The 26,656-nt window shown below is 45.3% G+C and overlaps 1 protein-coding gene across 1 annotated transcript in view; it reads right to left on the reverse strand.

The window, feature by feature from the left end:
• LOC122919856 (protein mono-ADP-ribosyltransferase PARP14-like) overlaps window positions 1-10,576 on the reverse strand; it is a 95,790-nt gene extending 85,214 nt beyond the window's left edge. The window contains exon 1 of the mRNA XM_044269047.1: window positions 10,356-10,576. Within this exon, the coding sequence (XP_044124982.1) occupies window positions 10,356-10,566 (211 nt within the window). The 5' untranslated portion in view covers window positions 10,567-10,576. The remainder of the gene's footprint in view (window positions 1-10,355) is intronic.
• Between the last annotated feature and the right edge of the window lie 16,080 nt (window positions 10,577-26,656).

A 26,656-nucleotide genomic window follows, 5' to 3' on the forward strand; every position in this document is an offset into this window, starting at 1 on the left:
GTACTGCAATACAGACCACTGCAAAACTGACCTTTAACCCCTTCAAGACCAAGCCAGTTTTCACCATAAAGACCAAGCCACATTTTCCAAACCTGACATTTTATGTGGTAATATCTTTGTAATACTTTTACTTTTACTTATCCAAGCCATTGTGAGACTGTTTTCTCGTGACACATTGTACTTCATGACAGTGGTAAATTTGAGTCAATATGTTTCACCTTTATTTATAACAAATTCCAAAATGTGGGGGGTTCAGTCCGCACAACCCTATGCAGGTCCACATTGCTATGTCGAAATACAGATACAAACGCAAAAACACAAATGCAATCGCACTCTGCAAACCAGCACTCAAACTGTATAGAACATTTTAAAATATTGTCAATTTTTGAAATTTGAATTTCTCTGCTTTTAAAGAAGCTAGTCCCAGGCTTAGGCCTCTTTCACACGAGCGTGACGGATTGGCTTTTTTCCACGTGGGTGCAATGCGTTTTTCACGTGCGTGATGAAAAACTGAAGGTTTACAAACAACACCTCTCAGCAACCATCAGTGAAAAATGCATTGCATCCGCACTTGCTTGCGTTTGCAATGTGTTTTTCACTGAAGCCCCCATCACTTTTATGGGGCCAGGGCAGAACATGCTGTGTTTTTCATGTACACAGACCCATTTAAATGAATGGGTCAGGATTTAGTGCATGTGCTAGGTGTTCACGTCACGCATTGCACCCGCACAGAAAACGCGCTCGTGTGAAAGGGGCCTTAGAATTTTAGAGGTAATTCTTACATTTAAAAAAAAAAAAAACAGGGGGCGTGGCCTGACTATGGCGGTGTGAGGAGGCACGAGTGTGGAGCTCCCGCCGTAGGTCTGAGAAGCCGAGAGCTACCTACTTTCTAATGCACCTGAAACAGCTCATATGGTGCGCACACGCAAAGGGTCACTAGCGGGTGATCCCTCATCAAGATCCCCCGGAGAAAAGAGCGGGCTGCTGAAGTATTTTGCAGCAGAGCCGGCTGGAGACAAAACAGGCCGCAACCCGAACGCGGCTCCTTTCACGCTGGTGCACCGGAGCAACTCCTCGGAAATAGAGGTACCGCTGAGCTCGCAGGGGTCCCGATATCAGACCCAGAGTCGCATTGCGGCAAGTCGCTCACCTGACTCGCTCCGGTCCAAGCAGGATCATCTGCGTGGCGGCACCACGAGGCCTCATCTCCCCAGCACTGCTACGCTGCAGCAAAATCCCCTGGTGCAGTGGAAATGGCAGAGGGAGGGAATTCAGGTGAAAGCTGGGACATAAGGGAATATATTAAACTACTTCCCACCAAGCAAGAAATGGAAAAATATGTGGAGCGCCTAGAAAACTCATACAAGCAAGAGTTGTCCACGATCAAGTCTAATGTGAAAGCTGTTGAAGAAAAGTTGGAGGAAGTGGCGTCCCTGCATGATCACACAGCTGCTCAGGTAGATGAGCTTATGATTCAAGGGGAAGTTAGAGATCGTCACATTGGTCAACTTTACCGTCTTCATGATGATATTGAAAACCGTAACAGACGGAATAACATCAGGATTAGAGGACTCCCTGAGGCCACTAAGACGGAGAACTTGAGAACTGGAGAACTATCTACCTTACAAGGACTCTTTAGCACCATCCTGGGGGAACCTGTCACAGACCGGTTGGAAATGGACAGAGTGCACAGAGCTTTAGCCCCCATCAGCTCAGACCCCTCTAGGCCCAGAGATGTGATCTGCCGTCTACACTATTATTCGGTGAAGGAAGCTATAATGAAAAAGGCACGCAACTTTTCTACAATTGATTTCGACGGGGCCACTCTGACGATTCTCCAGGACTTATCCAGGAACACCTTAGCCCAGAGGAGGGCACTTAAACCCTTACTAGACCTCTTGAGGTCATAGGATTTTCCAGATTCCTGGAGGTTTCCATTTCAACTGGTGGTCCGTAAGAATGGTCACTGTGTGGAACTGCAGGATCCTGACGACCTTGACATGTTCCTGTCTGCATTGAACATGCCACCTATTCATCTACCTGACTGGCAGGTCATTCCAGCTCTGCCATCTCGGTCCTCAAGCGGGTACATTAGAAGAGCAGCTTCAGGGAGGGTGCATCCTCAGCAGCCAACGTGAACATAAACCTGCGGCTGAGTTTTATAAGTAATCGTCTCTCATGTTATTCCAGGGACGACCTCAGAAACAAGTGATTATTTGGGGGGATTGAAAGTGCACCTATGCTTTCTTCTCTCCAATTGTGTTACTTCCATGTCTATGGCTAACTTCCCTATATTTTTCCTTAGGTTTACATAGTTTATTTTACCTGAAGCTTAGTGTTATGGCAATGCTTTGCTAGATAATGAAAGTTATATGTGATTGTTTTCATGTTCACCTATTAGTTATGGCTCTCAGGGCTCCTCAGCCCTGTGGCGGCTTCCTTGTTCCGTCACTGGAAGTCCGTCTCCTACTGTAACCCTCGTTCTATTTGGTATAGGACGAGTCGGTCCCTCTACTTGGGACAGTTACTTGATATTGCAACTTACCCCTTTCTGTCACTTTCCTTTTTCCTTCTTTCCCCTCTACTTTTACCTTCCTGTCTTGAAAGTCGGTGATTGCCAGACCTCCTCAAGACACAGGGTACTCTTGGGGTGGTTTGTGCGAACCCTTGACTATCCCCCACTGCTGCGTTCTTAAATATAGCTCAGGGTGCAATCTGAGTTTCTCAAAATGGTGGGGCCGCCTAACGTGAAAATGGCCTCTCTAAATGTTCGAGGTTTCAATACCCCGGAAAAGCGTTTTTATACGGCATGCACAGGGAGAGGGTGCAAATTCTGCTGTTGCAGGAAACACATTTCAAAAGAGAGCAAGTTCCAAAGATCCTGTCAAAACATTATACTTTTTGGGTCCATAGCACTAATCCGGATTCTAAGTCTAAGGGTGTTTCAGTTGCTCTCCATAAATCACTGCCTTATACCTTTTTAGAGTCGCAATTGGATCCTCTGGGTCGGTTCCTGTTCCTGAAGCTGCGAATCCATGAGAGAGTGTACACCATTGGGAATCTCTACCTGCCAAATACCAGACAAAGCAGAGCTCTATCAGGTATTCTTACTAAGTTAGACACCTTTGCTGAGGGATTGGTGCTGTTGGGTGGTGATTTCAACATGATCATGGAGCCCGTACTGGACTCCTCCTCGGGTAGAACTTCGGTTCCCTGGTCAACAATCAACAGATCCAAACATCTGCTACATGCCAGACAGTTGGTAGATGTTTGGAGGATTCTCCATCCTAAGGACAAAGATTTCACTTACTTTTCCCCGGCGCACCAATCCTACAGCTGATTAGATAGATTCCTAATATCCCACCATGCATTGTCCCTTTCTCCTAACCCACACATAGGTATCCCACTTTGGTCAGATCATGCACCAATATTTTTGTCTCTAGAACTGCCGGGCCTGGTAGCCAACGAGTGGACATGGAGGTTAAATGAGACCCTTTTGAGGGATGGTGTATGTAGGGCTGATCTAGAGTCAACGACCAGACAATTTTTTGAGAACCACTCACTAAATGACACGGCCCTCCCCTTACAGTGGGAAGCGTTGAAATGTGTGTTGCGGGGGGTTTTGGTAAGCCATGGTGCCAGACTCAAAAGAGAGAAGGGAGCAAAGATTTGGCAACTTTTGCTGCAGATAGCCAATCTGGAGCAGTCACACAAGCAATCACTGGATCCACACGTTCTTTCTGAACTCACGTCAGCTAGAGATCAACTTAAAATGTTACTCTCAGTCTCTGTTTTCAGGAACACTGAACGGTTTCGCAGCTACCTTTTTGCGCATTGTAATAAACCCGGGAAGGCGCTAGCGCGTTATATACACCCTCGACAACAGGCTAGCTTTATTCCAAATATATTGGATGCTAGTGGTGCTCTGGTGCATCATCCGAGACAAATTGCGGAAACCTTCAAAGTGTACTACGAGGGTCTATATAATATCCGGGGACAATTTGCGGACATGCATGTAGAGGCGCTTGCTGACCGAATAAATGCATATATTGAAGATACGGCTCTTCCCACGATACCCATAGAAAAGGGAACAGAAATTGAAGATGATTTTTCAGAACAGGAGATAGGAGAAGTTTTGAAATCGCTAAAGGGGGGTAAAAACCCTGGTCCAGATGGTTTTACTGCACCCTTTTTAAGGACTTTAAAGAGCTGTTATTACCTTTTCTCTTAAGGGTATTCAATAGCATCTCTCCTTCTTGTCCCTTTCCTAAACAATCCCTGGAGGCTCATATAGTCGTAATCCCGAAGCCTAATAAAGACCCAAAAGTTTGCACTAATTATCGTCCCATATCCCTGATCAACTGCGACATTAAAATATATTCCAAATTCATAGCGAATCGTCTTAATAGAATTCTCCCTGGTGTTATCCATGGCGATCAAGTAGGGTGTGTACCTGGTAGAGAAGCCAGGGATAATACTATTCGCACGATTAACCTCATCTCTAGGGCTAAAAGTAGGGGGGATCCTCTTTGTCTCTTCTCAGTCGACGCAGAAAAAGCGTTTGAACGGTGAAACAAATTGGTTTAGGCCCCACGGTAATAGGGAAAATTGGTGCTTTATATACGAATCCTACTACCAGAGTGAGAACCAATGGTATATTGGCCTCTTTTTACATAAAAAATAGGACTCGGCAAGGTTGTCCGCTCTCTCCCTTATTGTATGTGATAGTCATGGAACATCTGGCTAATGCCTTACGAGCTAACCCAGATATTAAAGGCATAGAATTGGGGAGCGCGCATCATAAATTGGCCCTGTATGCTGACGACCTCCTCATGTATATTTCAAATCCTCACGTTGCTGTCCCATCTATTCTACAGGAATTCCAGAGGTTCGGCTTACTGAGTAACTTTAACCTCCTCCCGTCCGTCCATAGGATATAAACGTTCAATGGGTGGATCTCTATTTCTGAACGGACGTTTCTGAACGTCCGTTCAGAAACTGCAGCTGCACACTAATCGTGCAGCTGCTGATCGGGTTGCCCACTGTCAGTGACAGCAGGGCAACCCAGAGAGAAGGCAGGGACAGTGCCCAGGTGTCCCTGCCTTCTAGATCGCTGCATACACAGCGCTCGCCGAGCGCTGTGTATGCAGAGCAGGAAGCGCTATGCGCTTCCTGTTCCGGCCCGGCGGTCATGTGACCGCCGGGACCGGAGAGTGCAGGAGCTGTGTGAGGTCTCTCACAGACCTCGATCAGCCCTGCACTGAGGCTAAAATAAAAAAAAGGTTTGACATGTAAAAAAAAAATTCCCCAAGGAATTTTTTTTTAAAAAATAGAAAAAATAAAATAGACATATTTGGTATTGCCGCGTCCGTAAAAACCAGCTCTATAAAAATATCACATGACCTAACCCCTCGGGTGAACACCGTAAAAAATAAATAAATAAAAAACTGTAAAAACAAGCAATTTTTGTCACCTTACATCACAAAAAGTGCAACACCAAGTGATCAAAAATGCGTATGTCCCACTAAATGGTACAAATAAAACCGTCACCTCATCCCGCAAAAAATTAGCCCCATCATAAGAAAATCTCTCAAAAAATAAAAAAAACTATAGCTCTTAGAACATGGAGACACTAAAATATCATTTTTATGGTTTTAAAAATGCTATTATTGTGTTAAAGTGAAACAAATAAAATAGACATATTTGGTATTGCCGCGTCCGTAAAAACCAGCTCTATAAAAATATCACATGACCTAACCCCTCGGGTGAACACCGTAAAAAAAAAACAAAAAAACTGTGTCAAAACAAGCAATTTTTGTCACTTTACATCACAAAAAGTGCAACACCAAGTGATCAAAAATGCGTATGTCCCACTAAATGGTACCAATAAAACAGTCACCTCATCCCGCAAAAAATGAGCCCCTACATAAGAAAATTTCTCAAAAAATAAAAAAAATATAGCTCTCGGAACATGGACACATTAAAACATAATTTTTTTTTTCAAGAATGCTATTATTGTGTAAAATTTTAATAAATAAGAAAAAGTATACATATTAGGTATCGCCACGTCCGTAACAATCTGCTCTATAAAAATGTCACTTGACTGAACCCCTCAGATGAACGCTGTAAAAATAAATAAATAGAAACTGTGCTAAAACAACCCATTTTTTGGTCACCTTGCCCCATAAAGTGTTATAATGAATGATCAAAAAATCATATGTACCCAAAAATAGCAGCAATTAAACTGGCACCTTATCCCCTAGTTTCCAAAAATGGGATCACTTCTTGGGAGTTTCTACTGTAAGGGTGCATCAGGGGGCTTCAAATGGGACATGGCATCTAAAAACCATGTGGAGTTCCTTTTCTTCTGCGCCCTGCCGTGTGCCCATACAGCAGTTTATGACCACATGTGGGGTGTTTCTGTAAACCGCAGAATCTGGGTAATAAATATTGAGTTTTGTTTGGCTGTTAACCATCAATGTGTTAAAGAAAAAATTGGATTAAAATGGAAAATCTGCCAAAAAAAGTGAAATTAAAAAATTTGATCTCCATTTTCCTTTAATTCTTATGGAACGCCTAAAGGGTTAACAAAGTTTGTAAAATCGGTTTTAAGTAACATGAGGGGTGTAGTTTCTACAATGGGGTCATTTATGGGGGTAACTACTATGTAAGCCCCACAAAGTGACTATAGACCTTAAAAAGTGGGTTTTGGCAATTTTCTTAAAAATTTTAAGAATTGCTTCTAAACTTCTAAGCCTTCTAACGTCCTAAAAAAATAAAATGACATTTCCAAAATGATGCCAACATAAAGTAGACATATGGGGTATGTTAAGTAATAAATATTTTATGAGGTATCACTTTCTGTTTTAAAAGCAGAGAAATTGAAATTTAGAAAATTGCGAATTTTTCAAAATTTTTGGTAAATTTGGGATTTTTTCATAAATAAAGGTGAAATATATTGACTCAAATTTATGACTATCATGAAGTACAATGTGTCACGAGAAAACAATCTCTGAATGACTTGGATAAGTAAAGGCGTTCCAAAGTTATTACCACATAAAGTGAGATATGTCAGTTTTGCAAAATTAGGCCTGGTCAGGAAGGGGGCAAATGGCCCAGATGGCAAGTGGTTAAAATGAATCCCACTAAAAGTGAGATGCTCAATATTTCACTCCCGTCAGATGTAGCTTCCCAAATTCAAAGCAATTTTCCCATTCAATGGCAGAGCGTTAGTATAACATATTTAGGATTACAGATCCCAAGGCAGCTCCATCTACTTTATACTCTTAATTACCTACCCTTACAGAAGAAGGTATTGGAAGATTTACAGAAATTTTCTTTGAAGCACATCTCGTGGTTTGGAAGGCTCAGGGTCGTTAAGATGGAAATATTTCCGAGATTTCTGTATCTTTTTCAAACTGTCCCAATAAGTGTACCAAGGGGGTATTTTGTGGTTCTTCAGAGGGCCATTACTCGATTCATTTGGAATTCAGGTAGAGTTAGGATTGGCTCTGTGGTTCTGGCTAAACATAGGGATAAGGGAGGGTTGGGTCTACCAGATCTTAGGGTATATCATGCGTCAGCATTGGTGATAAGGATCATGAACTGGTCAGATAGAGACTCCCCGAAACTTTGGATTAAGATGGAGAGGGAGCTTTCCCCAATAGATTTATCGGTGGCACCATGGGTTATCAACCGCCCAGCCCAAGAGGGTTGGCCTTTCTTGGTGAGACACGCCTTGGCCTGCTGGGATTATTGGACCTCGAAATTTCAGATTTCGCACAAAAAAGGTCCTATGACCAAAATCATGAGTAACCCTGATTTCATGGTAGGGGAAAGGCAACTTAATCTTTTGATTTGGCACAAATCCCAATGTCCTAGGGTCCGGGACGCTATGGCACAAAAACACTTACGAAATTATGACTCCCTTGTACCTGATGATAGACAGAATGGCTCCACGTGGCTTGCATATGCCCAGATAAGATCTTTCATACACAGCTTATTCGACCGAGGGTCATGTCCTGATATGACAGCTTTTGACAACATCTATGTGAAGCCTGATGTTCATTACAAGCTCATATCACAGTTGTATGGGCTTCTAATGGACTGTAGTAGTCCTGATTTAGCCCCGTTCTTTAAAAAGTGGGAGTCTGATCTACAGCTATCCTTTTCAATGGAGGATGTCCTGAAGGTGTGTACACTCTCTCATGGATTATCTATAGCTGCTCATGCGAAGGAGAAGAACTTTAAGATTCTAGCCAGATGTCCCTCGACTCTGAGCAAGATGTTCCCGAATGTCTCTAACCTGTGCTGGAGATGCAATTCGGAGGTGGGTTCAATGTTACATATATGGTGGGAGTGTCCAATAATAAAGAAATTTTGGGACCAGGTGTTCCTCATTTGTAACAAATTTACAGGTAAAACGGTTCCCAACTCTCCTAAGATTGCTCTTCTATCGCTTATCCCTGGCTCGATAGCTAGTCTTAAGAAACATCTGTTGCGGTTCTTTCTGATAGCAGCACGTATGGTAATTCCGCGCCAGTGGAAGAAGGTGGATGCTCCCTCTCTCTGTGCATGGGCGTCCGAACTCAGATATTTGTTAAGAATGGAAGAACTTACAGCACTTTCGCAGGGTACGGAGAGTTTATTCTATAGTAGGTGGAATTCTTTGGTGGATTTTGTCCATTCTTTTGATTTTTCAAGGCTACTGGGAGAACTCAGTAACACGGGGGAGGGGATGAGACCCAGGGAATAATAATTTTGCAGCTTGCTTCCTATAGTCCTCTCTTTTACACTTGCCTTTTCCTAACCTATATATCATATATAGATTACTTCCTATTTACAGATCTTTTTGCTCTCTTTTCCGGGGCCCTTAAGGGGTGGTTTATTATTCATGAATGTTATATGCGTTATGACTTCTCTTGATTTTTATAGGGTCTCTAGGGGTGGGGTGCTAGATTCCTAATTTGATGTATGGTATGTACAATGCCGCTTGTTTGAGATTATTCTCTACACTTTTCTAGTGTTGTCTGCTTACTTCTATCATTTGTTAACACTGATTGCCACTGACATTGTGGATCCTGCGTGATCCTTTATTGGTATAATGTAATTCCGCTGATTGATGCTCGTGTGCTCATTGCGCGAGATTGACAGTTTTTGAAAATAATAAAGTGAAGTAAACATTAAAAAAAAAATCCAAAACCCACTTGTTTAAGGACCAGTTCAGTTATGAAGTCACTTGGTGGGGCTTACATTCTAGAAACCGCTCATAAATCCATTTTAGAAACTACACCCTTCAAGTTATTGAAAACTGACAAGAATGAAGAGCATATTGCGGCAGCCGCATGCGGATCGCGGACCATTCACTTGAATGGGGTCCGCGATCTAAAAATATCACGGAAGCACTCCGTAGTGCTTCCGTGGGGTTCCAATCTGTGCTTCTGCACCGCATCTCCGGGTTTGTGGACCCATTCAAGTTAATGGGTACGTATCTGTGATGCAGGTGCACGCGGGCGGTGTCCCGTGTATTGCAGACCCGCCGTATGCGGGCCGCAATACGGCCACGGTGGGGCAATGGCCGTGTGCATGAGCCCTTTATCAGGAAATATTAGAAGGGCCCAGCCTTACCTACCTGGCTTCTTGTGAAAAAGCTTTAATACAATAACAAAATGGAACACTGAACAAATGAATACAAAAGAACTATCAAATTACATTGAAAAATTATCGAATGAAGTTATGCTTTCTAAATTATTCCCAACTTATCAATTTCTTCCTTCTGCTAAGGCTACTTTCACACTTGCGTTCGGGGCTCCGCTTGTGAGTTCCGTTTGAAGGCTCTCACAAGCGGCCCCGAACGGATCCGTCCAGCCCTAATGCATTCTGAGTGGATACGGATCCGCTCAGAATGCATCAGTCTGGCACCGTTTGTCCTCCGCTCCGCTCAGCAGGCGGACACCTGAACGCTGCTTGCAGCGTTCGGGTGTCCGCCTGGCCGTGCGGAGGCAAACGGATCCGTCCAGACTTACAATGTAAGTCAATGGGGACGGATCCGTTTGAAGTTGACACAGTATGGCTCAATTTTCAAACGGATCCGTCCCCCATTGACTTTCAATGTAAAGTCAAAACGGATCCGTTTGCACTATCATGAAAAAAAAAAAAAAAAAAAAAAATATTTTTTTTTTTTTTTGTTCATGGTAATGCAAACGGATCCGTTCTGAACGGAGCCACCGTCTGCATTAATATGAGCGGATCCGTTCAGAACGGATCCGATCGAACGCTAGTGTGAAAGTAGCCTAACCATGGGGTTTCTAATCAAGATCCTGGTTTTGATGACTACAAGTACTAACATGTCTTACCTTCCTTCTTCTGATAGCTGACTCTGTACAAGGAAGGGCCCAGCTTGGTTACTTCACATTCTCCTCCATTAGACTTTTTCCTCAAGGAAAAATAACGCTTTAGTTCTTTTTCTTGCTTCTCACTCAGTTCCTTGCTGCTCTTAACAGCTATGGAATAAGAAATATTATCCATGTTATTCATATTCGTTTTACATAGGTCATAATAAGACATCCACAGTAGATCAGAGCAAGCCAGCAAATGAAAGTGAAAGCATCAGGCTGGAAATTTACTGAGCAAACAGCAAGGAAGGAAAGTGATTTACCTTACCACACCCCATGTTTACACACCACAATAAGTGCAGAACACTCACAAATTACTGTCTACAAATCTATGAAAAATAATTTAGAAAATTTGATGTAAAAAATATATTATAAAGTGAATTGTGTTATACACTCACCTAAAGAATTATTAGGAACACCTGTTCTATTCTCATTAATGCGATTATCTAGTCAATCAATCACATGGTAGCTGCTTCAATGCATGTAGGGTTGTGGTCCTGGTCAAGACAATCTCCTGAACTCCAAACTGAATGTCAGAATGGGAAAGAAAGGTGATTTAAGCAATTTTGAGTGTGGCATGGTTGTTGGTGCCAGACGGGCCGGTCTGAGTATTTCACAATCTGCTCAGTTACTGGGATTTTCACGCACAACCATTTCTAGGGTTTACAAAGAATGGCGTGAAAAAGGAAAAAAAAACAGTATGCGGCAGTCCTGTGGGCGTAAATGCCTTGTTGATGCTAGAGGTCAGAGGAGAATGGGCCAACTGATTCAAGCTGATAGAAGAGCAACGTTGACTGAAATAACCACTCGTTACAACCGAGGTATGCAGCAAAGCATTTGTGAAGCCACAACACGCACAACCTTGAGGCGGATGGGCTGTACTAAAATGGCCCCCACAGTCACCAGATCTCAACCCAATAGAGCATCTTTGGGATGTGGTGGAACAGGAGCTTCATGCCCTGGATGTGCATCCCTTAAATCTCCATCAACTGCAAGATGCTATCCTATCAATATGGGCCAACATTTCTAAAGAATGCTATCAGTACCTTGTTGAATCAATGCCACGTAGAATTAAGGCAGTTCTGAAGGCAAAAGGGGGTCCAACACTGTATTAGTATGGTGTTCCTAATAATTCTTTAGGTGAGTGTATAATGATGCTAGGCTAGGCTCATTGTTGTCACTGTATTCCTTTGATGGGAGCAGTGCTGCTATAACCAGCTCCATCCACTCTATATCAGACGGGCCTGTGTATTTCTGGTGCCAAGTTCCAGCGCCAGAGCTACTGCAGAACAGCTGATCAGCCGATATTGCAGACACCTGTCAATCAAATTTTGAAGGCCTATCCTGTGGATGATCTTTTGGATGGTCTATCCACAGTAAAAGATAGCTGGGTTCCAACAGCACCAAAGCTACTGCTCTGTCGACTGTGTAGTGGACGGAACCATCTACCGCAGCGCTGATCCCATTTACTTCAATGGGAGCAGAACCTCCGTAACCAGCTTCGCCCACTACACACAATGGCTAAAGTTGTATTTCTGGCACTAAAGCTATTGCAGAACAGTTGATGAGTGGGGGTGCGTGGTGTCAGATCCCCACTAAACATATATTGATGGCCTATTCTGAGGAAAGGCCATAAAATGCCTCCAGCTATATATGCGGACTCTGTCACCACAATTCTGGACCAGGGGCGTAACTAGAAGTGACTGGGCCCCACAGCAAATATTTGTAAGGGCCCCCCTCAGCGCGCTTCGCACCTCCCTCCTCCTGTGTAAACCCCACTCCTTTGGCACAGTGTAGCGGTATACTGTATATTGTGTGGCACAGTATAGAGGTATACTGTATATTGTGTGGCACAGTGTAGCGGTATACTGTATATTGTGTGGCACAGTGTAGAGGTATATTGTGAGGCACAGTGTAGCGGTATACTGTATATTGTGTGGCACACTGTTGAGGTATATTGTGAGGCACAGTGTAGCGGTATATTGTGAGGCACAGTGTAGAGGTATACTGTATATTGTGTGGCACAGTGTAGCGGTATACTGTATATTGTGGGGCACAGTGTAGAGGTATACTGTATATTGTGTGGCACAGTAGCAGTATACTGTATATTGTGAGGCACAGTGTAGAGGTATACTGTATATTGTGGGGCACAGTGTAGAGGTGTACTGTATATTGTGAGGCACAGTGTAGCGGTATACTGTATATTGTGTGGCACAGTAGCAGTATACTGTATATTGTGAGGCACAGTGTAGAGGTATACTGTATATTGTGGGGCACAGTGTAGCAGTATACTGTATATTGTGAGGCACAGTGTAGAGGTATAATGTATACTGTGGGGCACAGTATAGAGGTATACTGTACATTGTGGGGCACAGTATAGAGTTATACTGTACATTGTGGGGCACAGTATAGAGGTATACTGTACATTGTGGGGCACAGTATAGAGGTATACTGTATATTGTGTGGCACAGTGTAGCGGTATACTGTATATTGTGTGGCACAGTGTAGAGGTATACTGTATATTGTGGGGCACAGTGTAGAGGTATACTGTATATTGTGTGGCACAGTGTAGCGGTATACTGTATATTGTGGGGCACAGTGTAGAGGTATACTGTATATTGTGGGGCACAGTGTAGAGGTATACTGTATATTGTGAGGCACAGTGTAGCGGTATACTGTACATTGTGGGGCACAGTGTAGGCTATATGTGCATAACATAAACATACTCCACATGAACACTTACAGTTACATGGCTTGGCCCTTGGGGATCTCGGACGCCACTTCCACACTTGGCCGGGGGCTCGGCGGAGCTGATGTTGTGTTTTATCCTAATGAGAAAGATTTTATAATAAGGATTTGGAGTAGGGGCAGAGGGATAGCAGAGCAGGGAGAGGCTGGTGCTGCTACTAGGGGGTCATACCATGGGGCAGTAATAAAACCCACCATAATGCCCCCCCCCCCAGTAGTAATAATTCTCCTTATAATGTGACAGTGCAAAAAATACCCCCTTGTAATGCCCCCAGTTGAGCTAATGTCCCCATAGTGCCCCCATAATGTGCCAGTATAAAATACCCCTATATAGTGCCCCCAGTAAATTCCCCCATAGTGCTCCTCTCCCCCCTTCCTGCTAGTGCCCCCCAAAATGTACCAGTATAAAATGCCCCATATATAGTGCCCCAGTAGATGCCCCTCAGTGTCCGGCCTCTGATAGGCTGCCGGCCTAGTGTCCCCCATAATGCCCCCCATCATGTGCCAGTATCAAGTGCCTCTCCCCCCCCCACATGTCCCAGTATCATAGTGCCATCTCCCCCCATGTGCCAGTATCAAGTGCCTCTCTCCTTCCCACCCCCCATGTGCCAGTATCAAGTGCCTCTCTCTTCCCCCCATGTGCCAGTATCATAGTGCCATCTCCCCCGCAAAAAAGTGCCAGTATTAAGTGCCTCTCCCCCCCATGTGCCAGTATCATAGTGCCAACCCCCCCCCCCCCACATGCCAGTATCAAGTGCCTCTCTCCTCCCCCCCCCCCATGTCCCAGTATCATAGTGCCATCTTCCCCCCCACCACCACAAAAAAAGTGCCAGTATCAAGTGCCTCTCTCCCCCCCCCCCCCATGCCAGTATCAGGTGCCAACCCCACTCCCCCCCCCCAGGTGCCAGTATCAGGTGCCTCTCTCCCCCCCCCCCCAATGCCAGTATCAGGTGCCTCTCTCCCTCCCCCCCCCATGCCAGTATCAGGTGCCAACCCCACTCCCCCCCCAGGTGCCAGTATCAGGTGCCAACCCCCCTCCCCCCATGTGCCAGTATCAGGAGCCTTCCGCTCCCCCATGGCAGTAACAGTCGGGTATTAAAAAAAATAAAATAAACACTTCTACTTACCTCCATGTCAGCGATGCGATGCGATGCGATGCGATGCAGCCTCTTCCTGTGTCCCGCCTTGTATTCTGTCCCGCCCTGTATGTCCTTATATGGAGTCAGTGCTTGTATTTCAGAAAAAGCTTCTGCTGGGATTCGAACCCACGACCTTCTGCTTCAGAGGCAGAGCAGCTAACCACTAGACCATATGAGCTGCCTTGAGGCTGACTGAAAAAATATGAGACTTCTACTGTTATAGCTGGCTAAGTGTACATCTATACACATGGCAGCTGCTCATATATAGAGATGTAGCAGAGCTGAATGTGCTGAGACAGCTGTCATATACAGATATAGCAGTATCTCAGATATATCTCTATATGACAGCTGTTCCAGCACACTCAGCTCTGCTATATCTCTATATATGATAGCTGCCCCAGCAAACCCAGCTCTGCTACATCTATGCATATGACAGCTGCCCAAACACACCCAGCACTGCTATATCTCTATATGACAGCTGTCCCAGCACACTCAGCCCTGCTATATCTCTATATATGACAGCTGCCCCAGCAAACCCAGCTCTGCTACATCTATACACATGACAGCTGCCCAAACACACCCAGCACTGCTATATCTCTATATGACAGCTGCCCAAGCACACTCAGCCCTGCTATATCTCTATATATGATAGCTGCTCCAGCACAACCAGCCCTGCTACATCTATATATCTCTAAGTATTGCTATACAGTAGATAGATATATAGAGATATAGCAGAGCTGAGTGTGCTGGGGCAGCTGTCATGTGTATAGATGTAGCAGAACTGGCTGTGTTTCGGCAGCTGTCATGTGTATAGATGTAGTAGAGCTGGGTTTGCTGGGGCAGTTGTCATATATAGAGATATAGTAGAGCTGAGTGTGCTGGTGCAGCTGTCATGTGTATAGATGTAGCAGAGCTGGGTGTGTTTGGGCATCTGTCATGTATAGATGTAGTAGAGCTGGGTTTGCTGGGGCAGCTGTCATATATAGAGATATAGCAGAGCTGAGTGTGCTGGTGCAGCTGTCATGTGTATAGATGTAGCAGAGCTGGGTGTGTTTAGGCATCTGTCATGTGTATAGATGTAGTAGAGCTGGGTTTGCTGGGGCAGCTGTCATATATAGAGATATAGCAGAGCTGAGTGTGCTGGGACAGCTGTCATATAGATATATAGCATTGCTGGTGTGTTGGGGGCAGCTGTCATGTGAATAGATGTAGCAGAGCTGGCTGTGTTTTGGCAGCTGTCATGTGTATAGATGAAGTAGAGCTGGGTTTGCTGGGGCAGCTGTCATATATAGAGATATAGCAGCGCTGAGTGTGCAGGGACAGCTGTCATATACAGATATAGCAGTGCTAGGTGTGTTTGGGCAGCTGTCATGTGTATAGATGTATTTTTTTTTTTTTTTCCCAGTCAGTTGTAATGCAGCCTTTATGGCTGTGAGGGTAAATGCTTTGCCACTGATAGATTGGAGGTTGTGGGTTCGAATCCCAGACCAGGACACTTTAGCAGACAGTAAAATTAGATCACACTAGCAGCTGTGAAGGGGCCCTGAACACGATATTTAACTAACTTGAAAATAAACTGTCACACACGCTGCTGGGGCGCCGGGCCCCGAAGCAGCTGCTTCCCCGGTAGTTACGCGACTGTTATCTGCAGGCCGGATCCATTTTTCTATTGTCCCCGGTTAACCTGCTGTTAGCAATCAAACAGCAATCACGTATGGAGCGGGCTCACAGCAGCAGCCTACTCTATACATTCCGTCAACTACAGGTAAATACAGGTACATCCTGGTGGTTGAAGGGGTTAAACAGCTTGGATAAGAGTTTTCTCCAACTCTGGGTATTGGGCTTATCAACTGACAACCATAGGCAGGGGATACACATATACAGGTCCTTCTAAAAAAATTAGCATATTGTGATAAAGTTCATTATTTTCTGTAATGTACTGATAAACATTAGACTTTCATATATTTTAGATTCATTACACACAACTGAAGTAGTTCAAGCCTTTTATTGTTTTAATATTGATGATTTTGGCATACAGCTCATGAAAACCCAAAATTCCTATCTAAAAAAATTAGCATATTCCATCCGACCAATAAAAGAAAAGTGTTTTTAATACAAAAAAGTCAACCTTCAAATAATTATGTTCAGTTATGCACTCAATACTTGGTCGGGAATCCATTTGCAGAAATGACTGCTTGAATGCGGCGTGGCATGGAGGCAATCAGCCTGTGGCACTGCTGAGGTGTTATGGAGGCCCAGGATGCTTCGATAGCGGCTCATCCAGAGTGTTGGGTCTTGCGTCTCTCAACTTTCTCTTCCCAATATCCCACAGATTCTCTATGGGGTTCAGGTCAGGAGAGTTGGCAGGCCAATTGAGCACAGTAATACCATGGTCAGTAAACCATTTACCAGTGGTTTTGGCACTGTGAGCAGGTGCCAGGTCGTGCTGAAAAATGAAATCTTCATCTCCATAAAGCTTTTCAGCAGATGGAAGCATGAAGTGCTCCAAAATCTCCTGATAGCTAGCTGCATTGACCCTGCCCTTGATAAAACACAGTGGACCAACACCAGCAGCTGACATGGCACCCCAGACCATCACTGACTGTGGGTACTTGACACTGGACTTCAGGCATTTTGGCATTTCCCTCTCCCCAGTCTTCCTCCAGACTCTGGCACCTTGATTTCCGAATGACATGCAAAATTTGCTTTCATCCGAAAAAAGTACTTTGGACCACTGAGCAACAGTCCAGTGCTGCTTCTCTGTAGCCCAGGTCAGGCGCTTCTGCCGCTGTTTCTGGTTCAAAAGTGGCTTGACCTGGGGAATGCGGCACCTGTAGCCCATTTCCTGCACACGCCTGTACACGGTGGCTCTGGATGTTTCTACTCCAGACTCAGTCCACTGCTTCCGCAGCTCCCCCAAGGTCTGGAATCGGTCCTTCTCCACAATCTTCCTCAGCGTCCGGTCACCTCTTCTCGTTGTGCAGTGTTTTCTGCCACACTTTTTCCTTCCCATACAGCACTCTGGGAACAGCCTATTCGTTCAGAAATTTCTTTCTGTGTCTTACCCTCTTGCTTGAGGGTGTCAATGATGGCCTTCTGGACAGCAGTCAGGTCGGCAGTCTTACCCATGATTGCGGTTTTGAGTAATGAACCAGGCTGGGAGTTTTTAAAAGCCTCAGGAATCTTTTGCAGGTGTTTATAGTTAATTAGTTGATTCAGATGATCAGGTTATTAGCTCGTTTAGAGAACCTTTTCATGATATGCTAATTTTTTTAGATAGGAATTTGGGGTTTTCATGAGCTGTATGCCAAAATCATCAATATTAAAACAATAAAAGGCTTAAACTACTTCAGTTGTGTGTAATGAATCTAAAATATATGAAAGTCTAATGTTTATCAGTACATTACAGAAAATAATGAACTTTATCACAATATGCAAATTTTTTGAGAAGGACCTGTACATAAAAGTACAGATACATGTAAATAATTGATAACACAAGTAGGGATGAGCGAACCCGAACTGTATAGTTCGGGTTCGTACCGAATTTTGGGGTGCCTGTGACACGGACCCGAACCCGGACATTTTCGTAAAAGTTCGGGTTCGGTGTTCGTCGCTTTCTTGGCGCTTTTTGAAAGGCTGCAAAACAGCCAATCTACAAGTGTCATACTACTTGCCCCAAGAGGCCGTCACAGCCATGCCTACTATTGGCATGGCTGTGATTGGCCAGTGCAGCATGTGACCCAGCCTCTATTTAAGCTGGAGTCACATAGCGCCGCCCGTCACTCTGCTCTGATCAGTATAGGGAGAGGTTGCAGCTGCGACGTTAGGGCGAGATTAGGCAGTGATTAACTCCTCCAAAAGACTTCATTCAGAGATCGATCTGCAGCTGTGGATGATTGAACTGCTGCTATTGAATTGCTCACTGTTTTTAGGCTGCCCAGAGCGTTTTTCAGTCACTTTTTTCTGGGGTGATCGGCGGCCATTTTGTGTCTTGTAGTGCGCCAGCACAAGCTGCCAACAAGTGCATTTAACCCTCAGTAGTGTGGTTGTTTTTTGGCTAAATCCTACATCAGGGTCAAGCTGTCACACCAAGTGCATTTAACCATCAATAGTCTGGTTATTTTTTGGGCATATACTACATCAGGGGCAAGCTGAGCCTGTCACCAAGTGCATTTAACCCTCAATAGTGCGGTTGTTTTTTGGCTAAATCCTACATCAGGGTCAAGCTGTCACACCAAGTGCATTTAACCATCAATAGTCTGGTTATTTTTTGGCCATATACTACATCAGGGGCAAGCTGAGCCTGTCACCAAGTGCATTTAACCCTCAATAGTGCGGTTGTTTTTTGGCTAAATCCTACATCAGGGTCAAGCTGTCACACCAAGTGCATTTAACCATCAATATGTGGTTATTTTTTGGCCATATCCCAGTCTAATTCTGTCCGTAAACGTATACCTGTCACCCAGCGCCTAAATAATAGGCCTCAAATTTGTAGTCAGCTAAATCTGTGGTTATTGCTGTGGCTGGGCGAGTTATTTAGTGTCCGTCAAAGCACAGTTTTTGTTCTGGGTTGAAATACAATTCCCAATTCAGCAATTCTCTAAATTAGTGGTTTCTGCTGTAGCAGACCTCCTTTAAATCTATCCCTAAAAGGGTATATAAGATTCAAGGTGCACATAGGGTCATTCTCAATAACTTCACACACACGCTACTGTTCATATCCCAGTCTAATTCTGTCTGTAAACGTATACCTGTCACCCAGCGCCTAAATAATAGGCCTCAAATTTATAGTCATCCAAATCTGTCGTTATTGCTGTAGCTGGTCAAGTTATTTAGTGTCCATCAAAGCAGAGTTTTTGTTCTAAGTTGAAATACAATTCCCAATTTAGCAATTCTCTAAATTAGTGGTTTCTGCTGTATCAGGCCTACTTTAAATTTACCCCTAAAAGGGTATATTAGATTCAAGGTGCAGATAGGGTCATTCTCAATAACTTCACACACACGCTACTGTGCATATCCCAGTCTAATTCTGTCTGTAAACGTATACCTGTCACCCAGCGCCTAAATAATAGGCCTCAAATTTATAGTCATCCAAATCTGTCGTTATTGCTGTAGCTGGTCAAGTTATTTAGTGTCCGTCAAAGCACAGTTTTTGTTCTGGGTTGAAATACAATTCCCAATTTAGCAATTCTCTAAATTAGTGGTTTCTGCTGTATCAGGCCTACTTTAAATTTATCCCTAAAAGGGAATCTTAGATTCAAAGTGCTGATAGGGTCATTCTCAATAACTTCACACACACGCTACTGTGCATATCCCAGTCTAATTCTGTCCGTAAACGTATACCTGTCACCCAGCGCCTAAATAATAGGCCTCAAATTTGTAGTCAGCTAAATCTGTGGTTATTGCTGTGGCTGGGCGAGTTATTTAGTGTCCGTCAAAGCACAGTTTTTGTTCTGGGTTGAAATACAATTCCCAATTCAGCAATTCTCTAAATTAGTGGTTTCTGCTGTATCAGGCCTACTTTAAATTTATCCCTAAAAGGGTATATTAGATTCAAGGTGCAGATAGGGTCATTCTCAATAACTTCACACACACGCTACTGTGCATATCCCAGTCTAATTCTGTCTGTAAACGTATACCTGTCACTCCGGGGCCTAAATAATAGGCCTCAAATTTATAGTCATCCAAATCTGTCGTTATTGCTGTAGCTGGTCAAGTTATTTAGTGTCCATCAAAGCAGAGTTTTTGTTCTGGGTTGAAATACAATTCCCAATTTAGCAATTCTCTAAATTAGTGGTTTCTGCTGTATCAGGCCTACTTTTAATTTATCCCTAAAAGGGCATATTAGATTAAAGGTGCAGATAGGGTCATTCTCAATAACTTCACACACACGCTACTGTGCATATCCCAGTCTAATTCTGTCTGTAAACGTATACCTGTCACCCAGCGCCTAAATAATAGGCCTCAAATTTATAGTCAGCTAAATCTGTGGTTATTGCTGTGCCCTTATTAGTGTAATACGGTACCTAAATAGATAGCCAGATAGTGTTAGGTGTCTTTAAAAAAAGGCCTGAATTTGAATTCAATACATTGGGCCAAATAATATTTTTGTTGTTGTGGTGAACGATAACAATGAGGAAAACATCTAGTAAAGGACGCGGACGCGGACATGGTTGTGGTGGTGTTAGTGGACCCTCTGGTGCTGGGAGAGGACGTGGCCGTTCTAGTGTACCAACTACCTCAGGTCCCAGTATCCGCCATAATTTACAGCGATATTTGGTGGGGCCCAATGCCGTTCTAAGGATGGTAAGGCCTGAGCAGGTACAGGCATTAGTCAATTGGGTGGCCGACAGTGGATCCAGCACGTTCACATTATCTCCCACCCAGTCTTCTGCAGAAAGCGCACAGATGGCGCCTGAAAACCAAGCCCATCAGTCTGTCATATCACCCCCATGCATACCAGGGAAACTGTCTGAGCCTCAAGTTATGCAGCAGTCTCTTATGCTGTTTGAAGACTCCGCTGGCAGGGTTTCCCAAGGGCATCCACCTAGCCCTTCCCCAGCGGTGGAAGACATAGAATGCACTGACGCACAACCACTTATGTTTCCTGATGATGAGGACATGGGAATACCACCTCAGCATGTCTCTGATGATGACGAAACACAGGTGCCAACTGCTGCGTCTTTCTGCAGTGTGCAGACTGAACAGGAGGTCAGGGATCAAGACTGGGTGGAAGACGATGCAGGGGACGATGAGGTCCTAGACCCCACATGGAATGAAGGTCGTGCCACTGACTTTCACAGTTCGGAGGAAGAGGCAGTGGTGAGACCGAGCCAACAGCGTAGCAAAAGAGGGAGCAGTGGGCAAAAGCAGAACACCCGCCGCCAAGAGACTCCACCTGCTACTGACCGCCGCCATCTGGGACCGAGCACCCCAAAGGCAGCTTCAAGGAGTTCCCTGGCATGGCACTTCTTCAAACAATGTGCTGACGACAAGACCCGAGTGGTTTGCACGCTGTGCCATCAGAGCCTGAAGTGAGGCATTAACGTTCTGAACCTTAGCACAACCTGCATGACCAGGCACCTGCATGCAAAGCATGAACTGCAGTGGAGTAAACACCTTAAAAACAAGGAAGTCACTCAGGCTCCCCCTGCTACCTCTTCTGCTGCTGCCGCCTCGGCCTCTTCTGCTGCTGCCGCCTCGGCCTCTTCCTCCGCCTCTGGAGGAACGTTGGCACCTGCCGCCCAGCAAACAGGGGATGTACCACCAACACCACCACCTCCGTCACCAAGCATCTCAACCATGTCACACGGCAGCGTTCAGCTCTCCATCTCACAAACATTTGAGAGAAAGCGTAAATTCCCACCTAGCCACCCTCGATCCCTGGCCCTGAATGCCAGCATTTCTAAACTACTGGCCTATGAAATGCTGTCATTTAGGCTGGTGGACACAGACAGCTTCAAACAGCTCATGTCACTTGCTGTCCCACAGTATGTTGTTCCCAGCCGGCACTACTTCTCCAAGAGAGCCGTGCCTTCCCTGCACAACCAAGTATCCGATAAAATCAAGTGTGCACTGCGCAACGCCATCTGTGGCAAGGTCCACCTAACCACAGATACGTGGACCAGTAAGCACGGCCAGAGACGCTATATCTCCCTAACTGCACACTGGGTAAATGTAGTGGCAGCTGGGCCCCAGGCGGAGAGCTGTTTGGCGCACGTCCTTCCGTCGCCAAGGATCGCAGGGCAACATTCTTTGCCTCCTGTTGCCACCTCCTCCTACTCAGCTTCCTCCTCCTCTTCTTCCACCTGCTCATCCAGTCAGCCACACACCTTCACCACCAACTTCAGCACAGCCCGGGGTAAACGTCAGCAGGCCATTCTGAAACTCATATGTTTGGGGGACAGGCCCCACACCGCACAGGAGTTGTGGCGGGGTATAGAACAACAGACCGACGAGTGGTTGCTGCCGGTGAGCCTCAAGCCCGGCCTGGTGGTGTGCGATAATGGGCGAAATCTCGTTGCAGCTCTGGGACTAGCCAGTTTGACGCACATCCCTTGTTTGGCGCATGTGCTGAATTTGGTGGTGCAGAAGTTCATTCACAACTACCCCGACATGTCAGAGCTGCTGCATAAAGTGCGGGCCGTCTGTTCGCGCTTCCGGCGTTCACATCCTGCCGCTGCTCACCTGTCTGCGCTACAGCGTAACTTCGGCCTTCCCGCTCACCGCCTCATATGTGACGTGCCCACCAGGTGGAACTCCACCTTGCACATGCTGGACAGACTGTGCGAGCAGCAGCAGGCCATAGTGGAGTTTCAGCTGCAGCACGCACGGGTCAGTCGCACTGCGGAACAGCACCACTTCACCACCAATGACTGGGCCTCCATGCGAGACCTGTGTGCCCTGTTGCGCTGTTTCGAGTACTCCACCAACATGGCCAGTGGCGATGACGCCGTTATCAGCGTTACAATACCACTTCTATGTCTCCTTGAGAAAACACTTAGGGCGATGATGGAAGAGGAGGTGGCCCAGGAGGAGGAGGAGGAGGAGGAGGAAGAGGGGTCATTTTTAGCACTTTCAGGCCAGTCTCTTCGAAGTGACTCAGAGGGAGGTTTTTTTGCAACAGCAGAGGCCAGGTACAAATGTGGCCAGCCAGGGCCCACTACTGGAGGACGAGGAGGACGAGGATGAGAAGGAGGTGGAGGAGGATGAGGATGAAGCATGGTCACAGCGGGGTGGCACCCAACGCAGCTCGGGCCCATCACTGGTGCGTGGCTGGGGGGAAAGGCAGGACGATGACAATACGCCTCCCACAGAGGACAGCTTGTCCTTACCTCTGGGCAGCCTGGCACACATGAGCGACTACATGCTGCAGTGCCTGCGCAACGACAGCAGAGTTGCCCACATTTTAACGTGTGCGGACTACTGGGTTGCCACCCTGCTGGATCCACGCTACAAAGACAATGTGCCCACCTTACTTCCTGCACTGGAGCGTGATAGGAAGATGCGCGAGTACAAGCGCACGTTGGTAGACGCGCTACTGAGAGCATTCCCAAATGTCACAGGGGAACAAGTGGAAGCCCAAGGGCAAGGCAGAAGAGGAGCAAGAGGTCGCCAAGGCAGCTGTGTCATGACCAGCTCCTCTGAGGGCAGGGTTAGCATGGCAGAGATGTGGAAAAGTTTTGTCAACACGCCACAGCTAACTGCACCACCACCTGATACGCAACGTGTTAGCAGGAGGCAACATTTCACTAACATGGTGGAACAGTACGTGTGCACACCCCTCCACGTACTGACTGATGGTTCGGCCCCATTCAACTTCTGGGTCTCTAAATTGTCCACGTGGCCAGAGCTAGCCTTTTATGCCTTGGAGGTGCTGGCCTGCCCGGCGGCCAGCGTTTTGTCTGAACGTGTATTCAGCACGGCAGGAGGTATCATTACAGACAAACGCAGCCGCCTGTCTACAGCCAATGTGGACAAGCTGACGTTCATAAAAATTAACCAGGCATGGATCCCACAGGACCTGTCCATCCCTTGTGCAGATTAGACATTAACTACCTCCCCTTAACCATATATTATTGTACTCCAGGGCACTTCCTCATTCAATCCTCTTTTTATTTTCATTTTACCATTATATTGCGGGGCAACCCAAAGTTGAATGAACATCTCCTCTGTCTGGGTGCCGGGGCCTAAATATATGACAATGGACTGTTCCAATGTTGGGTGACGTGAAGCCTGATTCTCTGCTATGACATGCAGACTGATTCTCTGCTGACATGAAGCCAGATTCTCTGTTACGGGACCTCTCTCCTCTGCCTGGGTGCCTGGGCCTAAATATATGACAATGGACTGTTACAGTGGTGGCTGACGTGAAGCCTGATTCTCTGCTATGACATGCAGACTGATTCTCTGCTGACATGAAGCCAGATTCTCTGTTACGGGACCTCTCTCCTCTGCCTGGGTGCCTGGGCCTAAATATATGACAATGGACTGTTACAGTGGTGGCTGACGTGAAGCCTGATTCTCTGCTATGACATGCAGACTGATTCTCTGCTGACATGAAGCCAGATTCTCTGTTACGGGACCTCTCTCCTCTACCTGGGTGCCTGGGCCTAAATATATGACAATGGACTGTTACAGTGGTGGCTGACGTGAAGCCTGATTCTCTGCTATGACATGCAGACTGATTCTCTGCTGACATGAAGCCAGATTCTCTGTTAAGGGACCTCTCTTCTCTGCCTGGGTGCCTGGGCCTAAATATATGACAATGGACTGTTACAGTGGTGGCTGACGTGAAGCCTGATTCTCTGCTATGACATGCAGACTGATTCTCTGCTGACATGAAGCCAGATTCTCTGTTACGGGACCTCTCTCCTCTACCTGGGTGCCTGGGCCTAAATATATGACAATGGACTGTTACAGTGGTGGCTGAAGTGAAGCCTGATTCTCTGCTATGACATGCAGACTGATTCTCTGCTGATATGAAGCCAGATTCTCTGTTAAGGGACCTCTCTCCTCTGCCTGGGTGCCTGGGCCTAAATATATGACAATGGACTGTTACAGTGGTGGCTGACGTGAAGCCTGATTCTCTGCTATGACATGCAGACTGATTCTCTGCTGACATGAAGCCAGATTTTCTGTTACGGGACCTCTCTCCTCTGCCTGGGTGCCTGGGCCTAAATATATGACAATGGACTGTTACAGTGGTGGCTGACGTGAAGCCTGATTCTCTGCTATGACATGCAGACTGATTCTCTGCTGACATGAAGCCAGATTCTCTGTTACGGGACCTCTCTCCTCTGCCTGGGTGCCTGGGCCTAAATATATGACAATGGACTGTTACAGTGGTGGCTGACGTGAAGCCTGATTCTCTGCTGACATGAAGCCAGATTCTCTGTTAAGGGACCTCTCTCCTCTGCCTGGGTGCCTGGGACTAATTATCTGACAATGGACTGTTACAGTGGTGGGTGACGTGAAGCCAGATTCTCTGCTATGGGACCTCTCTCCAATTGATATTGGTTAATTTTTATTTATTTTATTTTTATTCATTTCCCTATCCACATTTGTTTGCAGGGGATTTACCTACATGTTGCTGCCTTTTGCGGCCCTCTAGCTCTTACCTGGGCTGTTTTACAGCCTTTTTAGTGCCGAAAAGTTCGGGTCCCCATTGCATTCAATGGGGTTCGGGTTCGGGACGAAGTTCGGATCGGGTTCGGATCCCGAACCCGAACATTTCCGGGAAGTTCGGCCGAACTTCTCGAACCCGAACATCCAGGTGTTCGCTCAACTCTAAACACAATCAAAAATATTTACAATTATATCCTGATTCCATTTTGGCCCACTGTGGCCGGTGCCTTACGTGTATGCCGAAGTGTCATCTACAGTAATTATAGGTCAAATAAATGTAGCTGAAATGTCACTGTTGTGGTTATCCAGTGTAATATATTTTTTTTCTGTAATAAAAAAAAATGGATGATGGGGAAAATTGTTAGGCCAATGACTGACTGCAGCTGCAGTGGGACTAGAATGACAGAGACTTTAACCACTTCAGGACCCTCCCATTTTTCACCTTAAGGACCAGGCCATTTTTAGCAATGACCAATTACTTTATGTGGTAATAACTTTACTTATCCAGGCCATTCTGAGATTGTTTTCTTGCCACTTACTGTACTTCATGACAGTGGTAAATTTGATTCAAAATATTTCATTTTTATTTACAAGAAAATACCAAATGTACAAAAAAATTTGCAAAATTTGCAAAATTCCAATTTTCAATTTCTCTACTTTTAAAATAGATAGTAATACCTCCCAAAATAGTTATTACTTTAGAAGTTTAGAAGCAAGTCTTAAAAATTAAAAAATAAAATCAAAAACTAAATTTTTTAAGGACCAGTTCAGTTATGAAGTCACTTTGTAGGGCTTGCATATTAGAAACCACCCATAACTCACCCCATTTTAGAAACTACACCCCTCAAGCTATTCAAAACTGATTTACAAACTTTGTTAACCCTTTAGGTGTCCCACGAGAATTAAAGGAAAATGGGAATGAAATTTCAAATTTTTTTTTTTTTTAGCAGATTTTAAATTTGAATCCATTTTTCCTGCAACACATCAAGGGTTAACAGCCAAACAAAACTCAAAATCTATTACCCTGGTCCTGGAGTTTACAGAAACACCCCCTATGTTCTCAAAAACTGATGTATGGGAGAAGGCTTCAGAGTGGAAGGAGCACCATATGGCTTTAGGAGAGCCGATTTAGCTGGAATGGTAATTGGGAGCTATGTCACATATGAAGACACCCTGAGGTGGCCCCACAGTGGAAACACCCAAACAGTGACCCCTAATGGAATCTTTCAAAGTGTGTAGTGAAAATGA

The sequence above is a fragment of the Bufo gargarizans genome, chromosome 1, assembly GCF_014858855.1.
Source record: "Bufo gargarizans isolate SCDJY-AF-19 chromosome 1, ASM1485885v1, whole genome shotgun sequence".
NCBI classification, from domain to species: domain Eukaryota; kingdom Metazoa; phylum Chordata; class Amphibia; order Anura; family Bufonidae; genus Bufo; species Bufo gargarizans.